General features: G+C 44.7%; 1 protein-coding gene across 1 annotated transcript in view; it reads right to left on the bottom strand.

The window, feature by feature from the left end:
• Positions 1 to 358: 358 nt before the first annotated feature.
• Positions 359 to 11714, bottom strand: part of CDK15 (cyclin-dependent kinase 15) — a 38207-nt gene continuing 26851 nt past the window's right edge. Inside the window, 3 exon segments of the mRNA XM_009890239.1 lie at positions 359 to 468; positions 5824 to 5963; positions 8591 to 8639. Of these exon segments, the coding sequence (XP_009888541.1) occupies positions 359 to 468; positions 5824 to 5963; positions 8591 to 8639 (299 nt within the window).

Here is an 11714-nt window from a genome sequence, read left to right as displayed (position 1 = left end):
GCAAACAAAGCAATTTGGTGGGTTTAAGCAATGGGGAAATGAAGCAATATTTTGACTGGGGAGGCATCAGAGGAAAGGGCACTGGTCTGAGACTTGGGAGTATGACGAAACAAATCCAAACCTCCCATGATACCACTGAGCACTGTGCAGTGGGGGCCATTGGCTCGCGGATCTATTCTCTCTGAATGGGAGATTTTCCACGTTGTCCTCGGCCTGGGATGTGGTCATCCAGCCCTGGGTATCAGTTCTGTTCTCCCACCTTCAATACACAAGGAATTTGTGTGCTAAAGATGACAGCAGCAGCTTTGACAGTGGCAGCTACACACTTACCCGAGTATTAGTCAATCATCCCTGCTTTCTACCAAAACTTGCTCAAACATCCTGAGAGACGGCCTTTTCGGTAAGAAGCAAACAAGTCACAGATTTCAGGTTGCAGTCTCACTCCTGGAACTGTGAGCACTGATTGTCCTGTAGGAAAATCAGGTTAAAGAAAAAGCTGTGAAATGGTCCTTTTCCTTCGCTGCGTTGCTTTCCAAATGCTCTCCTGCGACATCAGCCACAATATAAACTAATTCAGGATCCTATTTCTCACAGCTCTGTTCCTTCTGATTTTTTTTTTGGAAAATGATTTCTTTAATCTAGGCACCCTTCTCTAGAAATCTCATCTACAGTTTCTTTTCTTTTTTCTTTTTCTTTTTCTTGGAGCAACCAGCAAAATATTATTTGGTAGAACAGTGGTGGGAATGCAACCCGCTAATCAAAAGGATTCAAATGGATCTACGCACTGCCAAGCTCTCTCCTTCCCACCCAGTGGAGGGGGAAAAAAAGAAAAAGAAAAAAGAGATAGAGCGAAGGCACGGAGCTTCTCTCCTTCAGCAATCTCACAAATGCAAAACCTTCCACTCCAGTGACTCCTCATTAACTTACCAAATCTGACAGTCTAATTATCGTAGCTGCTTCACGCTTAGAATAAATAAATACTAAAGTGGGTGTTTAAAGAAATTGAGCAGTGAAATTCAGTCATCTAGACAGTCAATAGAGAGAGAGTTTATTTTAAATTTTTATATTCTTATGTATTTATATCATTTTAGGAAAGATAATGAGATAGTTGTCTTTCAGGCTAATTGAGTTCCTAGGCTCATGGTTGCTTGCTGTCACAATCTCAAACTTAGCTTTAACTTTTGTGCCTTAGAAATCTGATCACTACATCCCCATTTGCTCTTTTCTGCTGATAACTGGGTGAAGGCAGAAGTGCACCTGAGGATGGAAAACAACTACATGGGAGTTCAGTCTGGATGTCTTTCACAGCAAACAAGACAACTAAATCTTCTCAGATTTGCATTTAAGAGTGTTAAAGGGAAAGTGGAAGTTAAAGAAACCTCAGATATAACTTGCAATTAAACAAAATACAGAAAAATGTCTGCTAACCTCTGATGCAGTAACGTCTGCCTCCATCAAGGGTATTAACAGTGCTCCCCCCAAGAGCAGTTCATCTCCCTGAACAATAAGACCTTTATAGAGATTCTCTGGCCTGAGATCAATGGGAGTCAGAGCATTTGATCCATGTCTGTAGGACTTTGTTTCCACAAGTCATGTGGGCCAAACTTTGCGCCAGTTGTGCTTTTGCAAGAGCATGAGCTGGGGAGTGAGCAAAGGAAACCTTCCTTCTTTTCCCATCTTCCCCTTTGCCCTGTGCTCTCAAACAGGGCCCAGCACCTGCCAGCATGATGCCTGTTCCAGGCCAGAGACCAGGGAAGAGCTTAAGTAGGGAAACATCTCCAGAGGCCTGTGCCCTTGGCGCACATCTGCTCTGATGTTGCAATGGCTCTTTCCCAGGGTGGTGGCTTAACGACATTAATACAAAACCTCAGTGTTCTGTCAGTATTTACACAAACAGACCTTCCACCACTGTGGAGATTGGGCCAGCTGAAGTAAAAGGTGTTTTTCCTGAGTTAAGTGAAGATGTGCTTTATCACCTCACAAAAAAAGACTGCTTCTGGTTCAGGAGTGACAGCTGATTTGCTGCTCTACACCAACTTTGGTTTATTCCCTTATTAAGACACATAAACCAGATTCGTACACCTGGTGGGAACTTCACTTTCTCGGTGTCTGTATCTGATTTGCAGTGAAGGATATCAATTTGCTGTATACAGAGGCAGCAAAGCACAGAGGTAAAAAAATGTAAGTAACTATATAAAGCTTTTAGCTATGTAGGAGAACCTAGGGAAAGCAGCCAACCCAAACAAGATGTCCATGAAAGCCAGCTCTTTTTTATACATGCCCTGTGATAACATCTACCAGCACTGGCTAATCCCAACAGCTACAGGATTTTTGGTAGGCAACGACTTGCAGCCTTAACCTCCTCGTTGCCTACACTTGCTTTGCACTAATTTAGATGCAACAGGCATTAAAATGACAGTGCTCTGTAAATGTCAATCCTCCCTCCTTCTCCTTGTCTCTGAAAAGCTGAACAGCAGGCTGTTTTAGGAGAAATGGTACAGTGTCATCACCACCTGGCACACCGTTTTTGAATTGCTGGGGGGAGGTAGCAGCCAGAGACCAACCGTACCCAAAAGGAGCAAGTCCCTCCAAGTCAAAACCAGGATCACATCCACTCAACACGCAATCCTCCTCACGGAGCACAAATTGCTAACTGCTGTGCCAATGGTATGCCCAGGGTTGAATGTCTCCTGAACTATGAGAAAGGTCTATACTCAGCTTGGACATCGGTCCAATGTGGACAGGATCTGAGGTGCCAGCTCAGGCCTCCCTAGCCCGTGCGCCTGGGTTGTTTGGCCAGAGCTCTTCTTGCAATATGTTTTCTTGGGAGCACACTGGTACTAATCCCAAATCCCATTGCTCACGCTCCCTGCTTGTGAGCCTGTTCTAAAGCATTCGAGGGCAAAAGAAAGGGAAAATAAACCAAATCCATAACTAAGAATAATAAGCTGCAATTGTTACTGTGTCTGACCTGTCTGACAGCAGAGTGAGATACCTTCTCAGAAGACCCTTTGCACTTCAGGACTGACACTGAGTTGAGAGCACAGCTCATGCTTTCTTGATTCAAGGATCTCATTTTTCTTCCAGGAGTGATTAATTGGACAGAAAACATTCTGCTTTAGCTGGTGGCAAAGGGTTAGACTGAAGTTTTATCAGAGCTGCTGTAGTGCAGGGCTGCACTGCACAAAGATAATTGTCTCGGGATTGGCTTAGGCCAGAAAAAGGACAGCAAATGCTCTGGTTTTATGAAAGGTCATCACTGCCACCCCTTAGGCTACTAGCCACAGTGGAAGGAAACTGGAGAATCCCATGCTCCTCTCCTTCATTGCCATATCCAGAGATGCTGGTGGCGTGTATAGAATTAAGGCCACCAAGACGATGAGTTGGGGCTGAACCTGGGCCTTAGCAGTCCCTTCTAGCACTAGAGGCACAGGAGCGAGCAGTTGCAGGAGAGGCCCACGTGTGGACCAGCCCCACTTGGGGACAGAGAGTCTTCCTCTTACAGCGTGGGGTACTCTTTTTTTTCTAGCACTTTACATCCAGATGGGCATAAGCAACAGCAACCCGTTCCCCTCTGCAGGAGCTGACCACCAGGAAGCAAAGACCCCCTTGTTCCCTCTCCCCCTTCCCAGGGGCAGCAGCCAGCCTCTAGTCATTAGCATTCCCCTCAGTAAGCAGCAACATGCTATTTGGAGGGGTACTTATCTTTGAAACACTGATTCTCCAATTATTTTTTCCCAGGAATTGACCTTTGAAAAACATCCTCTGGCTTCCAGCTTGTCATAGCAACTTATAAAAAGGACAGTTATGCTATAATTATTTCATAAAAATAGAAAATAAATTCTTACGGGAACCTTTTATTTTTTCAAATGTTGTTTCCTGCTTACTCTCTCACATACCTTGGGATCAGCCCCCTCCTCCTTTCACCTTTCATCTCCAGCTCATTCTTTGCCCTTCTGCTTTAACTTTCTCCTTCAGAGGATGGGGACTAATAGCCAGCATCCTCCAGAACAAAGTGGGAACAGAATATATTTAAAATCTGCTCTGTGTTATCATAGCAACCAGAATTTTAAAATTACACAGGTAAATTCCAACGTAGTGTGTTGCCAAAATGACACAAGAGAACAAATGCCTTACACAATTATGGAAATAGGAATGGCTACATAGGACATTATTCAGAATTGCCTAATTTTTACAGGCTTAATGAATCACTCATGAATATGGCCTTGCATGATCGTACTGTACTTGTTTCAGCCCTGTGCACTTTGATTCTGTTCCCAACACACTGGTTGCTATGATAACGCCATGCAGTTTCCTGTCCACAAGGTACTTCTCGCCGCAATATGGGGGACAATACATATGGGATGGTGTATAAACCCAGGTGAAATGAATCTAGCCCCTCTCTGGCAGTGTGTTGGAGAGACTGACACATTATGCCAATCTGTTTTCTCATTCCGTCTGTTTCTCCTCACTCTCTCCTTTTCTCTCACATTGTCTGTCTCTGTACCTGTTTTTTTCCACACTCTCTCTCTCTCTTGGCACTGACACTTTCATCTTCTCCCTTGGGGATTGGAGATGTCACTGCGGGAAGTGCTTGTCCGCCTCTCCGGCAGCAGCAGAGCCCTGTGGCTTTGACAAACCTCATTTAATTGGGAGGAAGCCAGGAGGGTTTGAAAGAACTGAAACATCCACGAAACTCCTTTTATCAGGCATAATTTAAACTCTGCATGGAAAAAACCCTATATGTATAAAGAAAAGTCAACTTCCCTCCTGCTGTGCGTGCTCCCCTCCTCCCCCCCCCGGCACAGGCAGGCTCCTGCGAGATTCCATCTTTTCATTTTTCTAAAAGTGTCAAAGTAGATTTGTGCTCTGTGGCTGGGTGAACAGAAAAGGAATGCAGATGTCTCTCACTCATGCACATACACACAGAGAGCACCTTCTGAAGGGTGGTGGTTTGGGAGAGACGCTAGCTGGCTGCTCCTTCACTTGGGATGTGTCACAGGATGCAGAAATTAAGTTTTCAAATAGCTTGTCAACACAGTGCAAGAAGACTTCTTAATTGCCCCTATCTTAAAAAACCCCACCAAACTAACTAGTACAGTGAGTGCCCAGGAGGCAATGGGGAATGTGAGGGCTCTCTGGCCTGTTGCCCGACAGGAGGGAGCTTTTCCTAGTAAGGAACAGAACCTGTATCTTGAGAGACCCTGTATCTATTGTCAGCTCGGGACAGGAGAGGCAGATCTGTGTGTATGCAGCTGTGTGCTTAAGAGAAGGGAGCAAGGGAAGAAGAAAATAACACAGGTAAAACTGAGGGAGAGCTGGTGCGACAGGGTATGAGGAACAGCTGTTGTCTCTGAACATCAAAAGGGAGCAAGAGGAGCGGTCCAAGGGAATTGGGGCTAGGACACCATGCTGAGCAGCTGGGAATTCAGGACATCAGGAGGGACTGGCATGTGACTTACACTGAATACACAGTGTGAGCCAGCCCCAGGGAAAGCTCTGTGCCCCTGGGGTTACAGAATGGGGGAGAAATGACCTGTCAAAGCATATACTCCTCCGCTTTGTAAATGTACCATGGCGGCAGCCCATCCAGGTCCCCTTTTAGTATTAACACTGGTCAAGTGGAAGAAAACAGAAAAACAAGCTGTGAAATTTGCAATGGGATGTAAACTTTGCAGCTATGGGAGTGAGGAGGAAGGGCAGGCAGAAAAGAGAGACATGTCCGGGTGAATGGCAGAGACTTTCAAAGTATAGAAGAAACTCATAATAAATGACATGTGAAGTAGCTCTCTCTTAGTGAGATGAAATCAAGAGTTAACTTACCAGCAGAAGCCTGATAGAGCTGAGGAGGCAGAGGGCTGAAGAAGCCATGAAGAAGTGCATCTTGAGCAGAGATCCGGCCTCGAGGGAAGGCTGTAAGCATCCTGGAGGCCAAATCCTCTGCTGCTGGCACCCTGCTCAGCCTAGGAAAACGGGAGAAAAAATAGTGTAGGAGATGAGCACAAGCCAGAAAGCTGGAACCAGAACTTGACCCAGCCCTTCTCAGAGCTTGAGGCAGAGATAGTGGAGGGACACAGGGGATTTGGATAAACCCACCCCAGCTGTATAGCTTTCCAGGACATTTGCTTTTCCATGTGAGTTTGATTATGTTGGAGTATATGCATCCAGGATTTCAGCTCAAACTCATGTTTTCAGAGAAATTTTCATAATACATTGTTGTTTTGTAAAAATAAGGTTGTAAGTAAAAGGGAAAATGCTGCTGGGGAGACTGTATTTTACATGTCATAACTGGAATATCAGAGGTTGGTGTTGCCAGTGACAATCCAAGTGCCCAAAATAACCTGACTGGCCCACTGAGCAGACCAGAGGTCAACACTAAAAAAACTAAATAAAATACCATTTCCCCTTTTCCTACCCTAGTACCAGTAGTGCAGCTGGTTGTAAAATGTGTTGGGGATTCACAGAGATGAATCTGTTTCTCAGGATGAGCGCTTAAAATAGATGTAATACACACGTGCTCCATGCCCAGCAAATACCAATGCCAAGTGGCTGCTTTCTAGAGGAGCACACAGCTGGGGACAAGGAAGTAGAAGAGAGAAAACAAACCAACAGGGAAACAAATAAAAATAGTCATTTAGTTTTACAGCTTTTTGTTTGTTTGTTTGTTCTGATCATGTTTCAGCATCAGGAGGCCCATCAGAGCATGGCCTGCTGTGCTTCCTCCCTCAGCCCCCGCCACTGCTTCCCCTCCAAGTGACATCAGGCACCGGAATCCCCCTGCCCCTGCACTCCCCCTCCCTGCACGGGACATTTGACAGGCTGACATATTTGTTTTGAGGAGATAAAATGTAAAAAAAAAAAGAATGGAAAAGGCACAGAGAGAGATAGATATCCTGAGAAACAGATTTATAAAAGGTATCTGGCCTCACTGCGGTAGATAACTGCTGAATTCTCACCTCCAGCAAAACAGTTTGAGCCCCTGCTGCCTTGGGGAGGCAGGGACAGGACAGGCAGCCAAAGGATCCAGCCTGAGGCTGCCTGCTGGAGTTACACCACAGGCTGCCCCTGCCATGGCAGGGTCTCACTGGAGACCCTCTGCCCCCTCGGTCCCTGCTGCTGCAGGCTCCCACACTGGGCAGCAACCATGGTTCAGTGCTTTCCCACCGTGGCGCAGGCTTCCTGGTGGTGGCCGAGCTCTACACAGAGCTCCCCTTTGATTTCTTAATTGGCCATGGACAGTCATGGCTGAGTAGTCTGTATGAAGCAGCTCTTTCCTTCTCAAGAGCTGAGCATGCCAAGGCGGCCATTTGGCCATGCCGGCATAAGGACTCTGTAATCTAGAGCTGGAGCTGGCCCACATGCAGTCCAGAGCTCAGCTGCAGTGGTGCTGGATGAGCCTGTCAGTATGGGGCTGTAATGGGGCCCGTCAAGGGATTACAACCAAAAAGCACAAGTGCAATACAGCAGAGTTGCGAGGAATATAGTTATTTCTTTGTTCAGGCTGAGAGAGGATTTGTTCTTTTCCAGGACCTGTGTTGTCAGGGTTTGGGATGTGCCGAGCTTTGTGTGTTTCTGAAGATGTGCACGACAATGGCTGGCATTTCAGCAACCTGTGCTTTGCTGAAAACTTCAGCATGTTTGTTCAGCCATTCAGAACAGAGTCTGGCAAACCCAGCTCTGAAGGGCAGCACACTTCCCTCCGAGCAGGGCTGGATCCCAAGCAATGAGCTGAACAGATAATAAACAGCAGCAATGAAAAATGTGGTTAGGTCCTCAAAAGAATATTTGCTTGTGCGTGAACACAATCCTGAGGACAAATCCTGTCTAGTCTTTTCCTGCATGACTATAAAGTCTGTTGTGTACCTCAAAATCAGTACGGGGCGGGGGAGGGTGGGGGAGATTTGATTTTAATGACTCTCTGAGCTAGGTTAGGGCACTTTGCCTGATTATAAATTTCTTTCACCGATACATATATACATTATGTGTGTGTGTGTGTGTGTACATATGTATGCTTGAAAAATACACCCTTCTCTTAGCACACTATGGAGTGATTGGGTGGTGTTGGTGAGCCTGGTCAAGCTGACGTATGTGACCATGGCCTTAGTCTCATAGCTTTTGGCCACTGAAGAATGTGAATTTTCCCCGCCTAACTAATCACAAGATTATTTCATTGTCTCATAAAAATGCTGTCCTAGCATGTCTTCCTTACCACTGTTGAGCAATGTTCCTGTTTCTAGAAATGAAAATTGGGACAGTGCAAAGTCTGTCTTCAGTCTGGGCAAGAGGGCCTGGGAAACTACGACCTTCTGAATTGAACTGTGTCCCGCAAAAAGCTGCTCATAATGTCATTGAATCACTGCTTATCTGAGAATAATCACTACTCCTCTGAGAATAATAAACCCACTATGTGCCTACCTCTGCTGCAATCTCTCGAAATCAGTTGCTTAACTGATGTTAGATCTGCTTGTTACTACAGAGCCACCCGGCTCTTCCTGAGCTTGCCAAAAGAGCTCATTTCAAGTTAAATGATTGCATAAAGAAACAAATAAACCCAGAGGCGATTTTGACGTTGCCGTTATAGGTAGCTTACCTGTCACAGATGACTCGGAGTCTCTGAGGTCTCCTGGAAGCAACCAGTTCTAGAAAGTGTAATATGCAATCACAGGATTAAATGAAAATCAAGCCAAAACCCATTCTTTGAGCCCTTACAAAAAATGTGTGCTCAGAATTTCAAAGGGCCCTATAGAATCTGTCATCTTAGTATTTATAAATATACATTATTCCTATAGGACTTCAGTACCAGCATTGATGTTAATAAGGCTGTTCCAGTTCTGTAACCCTTTCCTTTCATGCGTCTGTGAATACAGGCCTTGGGCCTCCTTCTGTTACAGTGTGAGTCTTCGCTTTGACTTCAATAAAAGCAGCGTCAGTCCCTGAAGTCTTCACATGAAGGAAGCAGAAAGAGGTTGGCAGGCCTGAATCCCCAGCAATTGTCTTGGCTTACCAAGGGGCTGCTGAGCATCCTGTATTGCCCTGTGGGCACATGGGGCTTTTCTGCATGGATCTGGCAGGAAGACTGGGGATGGAGCAAAGGCACTTGGGTCCTTCTCTCTTCTTGCCCACTGCTCTTGCTGTCAATCCCTCACTAAGTTTGTCGTTTATCAAGTTAACCATTTTCATGCACCCTTTGTACTTAGTGATTCAAACATCTCTACCAGACTGGAACTTTGCGGAGTTTGCAGTTTTGGGAAGGCTGTGTTGTTGTTGTTGCCATTTGTCAAGGACTCATTTCTAAACACTGTGGAAAATGTAGAGGAATACATTCCTTAAATGTTTTCTTATGCAGCATGAATTTTGTCAGGCTTAGATATGAATGAATGGCATAAGTCTGGAAGATTTCCCCTTAGAGCTGATCAACAGAGACATTTTCTTGCATCAGAAAGGCTGTAATTTCTACCCAGCTACATTTTCCTGAGCACCATTTCTGACAGCAGAGATGAACAGTGCTCTAGCCATGGAAAGGAGAGCAGGAAATGTGGTGTAGACCTCTCTTCTAGCCCAGCCTGGACAAGCATTCCCTGCGGCAGCGAGACCAGGAGGCAAGTGCCACTGGTCTATTGCCAGTAGACTCAGAACACCGCTGGGGCTTATGCTGCACCATCTGAGAGCATCTGCCGTCCCTTCCTGTCCTGGACCACCACCCACGTCATTCAGGGACAGAAGCTGCCAGCTGCGGGCAAAGTAGGAGTCCCCTCTGCCTTCACCTGCGTGGCCATTTCCAGAGTGCCAGGCCCAGGGGCTCGGTCACTCAGTATCTAACTTGATGCACAGGCGATTTGAAAAAGTGCAAATGACTGAACTTTCAGCACTTAACCTTTCCAACAGCAATCTTTCACCATTAAGCCAGGCAAGCAGGTTGTTAAACCTGTCTATCACAGGGTAAGCAACAGTTCACAATTGAAGTGTTGCCCTACACCCAAATACTAAGGTAATTGCTAAAGCAGTAAATGGCAATATAATCTGGGATGGGATTCATGACTGTTTAGGTGCCAGAGTGCTGTAATTATCACCAATATATAGAGGTTATATATTAGTACCTTGAATAGACTGTTCCCAAATCAGTCACCAAGATTAACTCTGGCAGAACATTCCTCTTGGATCACTAATAACATTCTCTCTGGATCCTCTTTCCTTCATTTTGCCCCCTCGACTGTAATAAAAGTGCAGAAGTAAATGTCCATATTGAGTAGAGATGTAAAGTTTCCAAGCAGAATAGAAGAAAAACAATTTAAAAAATGGTTTGGAAAGGCATAAGATTTTTTTGCATGAGGTAGAAATCTTTACCTCTTCGCAGAGCTGGCCAAAAACTTTCAGATGTTATAACACTCTGCCAGAAAATTTTGATTTGTGAGATGGAAACATTCCATTCAATTTCCTTCAATATTTAATAAAAACGTCCAGATGGCTTAAATATTGTACTTCAACTGTACTGAAATCTTTTAACATTAATATTCTTTAATGAGTTTAACATAAAAGTTAAAAAATGCACATTCAGGTGATAACAGCGGGGCAAAGTGTTTCAGTGATATCTAACTGAAATGCCACTTTGTTTTTATGGAGTGCCTTTTCAGGATTAACATTCCAAAGAGGAAATAGGATTTTCTTTACATTACAGATAGAAATATCAACTTGCTTACTGGTAACTGGGAGGAATACCTGAATTATAGTCTTTGCTGTCTCGAGCAAGCCTCTTGACTTAAATTTATCATTTATATAACATGAAGATTAATAATTATCTAGAAGAGGTAGTGTAAGAGCCAGTGAGCCAACTACTGCTGTCCCTGTCCAAACACATCTCTCAGTGGAGAATTCTGCTTGAGTGAGGACTGCCAAACTTGCCACTTTGAGTATACAGAGCTTTGATTATAAATGGAAGATATGGGTAAGAAAACAGTGTGTCTCTGCTCAAGGATTTAATGCAGTTAACTAATCCACTTTAAATCAGTTCAGATTAGTCTCCTGGTTGACCCCATATAGACAAACCCTTACAGAATGTTGAGGCCCCATTGTGTTGAGCAGGGTAAGAACACAGCAGTAAATATATTCCCTACTGTAAAAATTAAGACCAATCTAAAATTGTAAAACAGCGTAAACAGCTACTCCTTAAAGGTAAGAGAGAAAGAATATTTGGATATCACTCCAAAAAGTGGATGAACTACTGATTTAATCACCTTCCAATGATGATGTAGACATAAAATGATGGGATTGTGTAGGGCTGATTGATTGGCTTTTTTAACAATACCAGTAGATCTGCAAGGAAGCACTCAGGTTTGTTATTTTCTATCAGTATGCAAGGCAGTGTGTGCTAATGAGGAAATACCTTCCTATATGAAAACTCAGGTGGAAGTGGCTAATGAACTGATAATAAGGCAAGCAAGCCAGAGGACAAAAGTTAAACTTTCCTAATTGATGAAGGGAGAGAAAGAGGATGCCAAGTGCTGCTGGATGAAGGTGCTGGGGTTGCAGGCTCGCAGAGAAAATTTCTCTCATTAGTGAAATCTCTGTGGCTGCAGGATAGAAGCAGAGCTCTGTCTGTGTGGCAGGCTGGAAACTGCAGTCTGTGCCCAGTGCCAGATAGATAGGAAGTTTCCCTGCAGCCTGGCCAGTGTATACTGGGCATTAGTTACAGTGCTGCTCTTCCCTTTGGGATCAAA

This window comes from Charadrius vociferus, unplaced genomic scaffold, assembly GCF_000708025.1.
Source record: "Charadrius vociferus isolate BGI_N301 unplaced genomic scaffold, ASM70802v2 scaffold147, whole genome shotgun sequence".
Taxonomy (NCBI): Eukaryota; Metazoa; Chordata; class Aves; order Charadriiformes; family Charadriidae; genus Charadrius; species Charadrius vociferus.
This window is presented reverse-complemented; position numbering and strand designations above follow the sequence as displayed.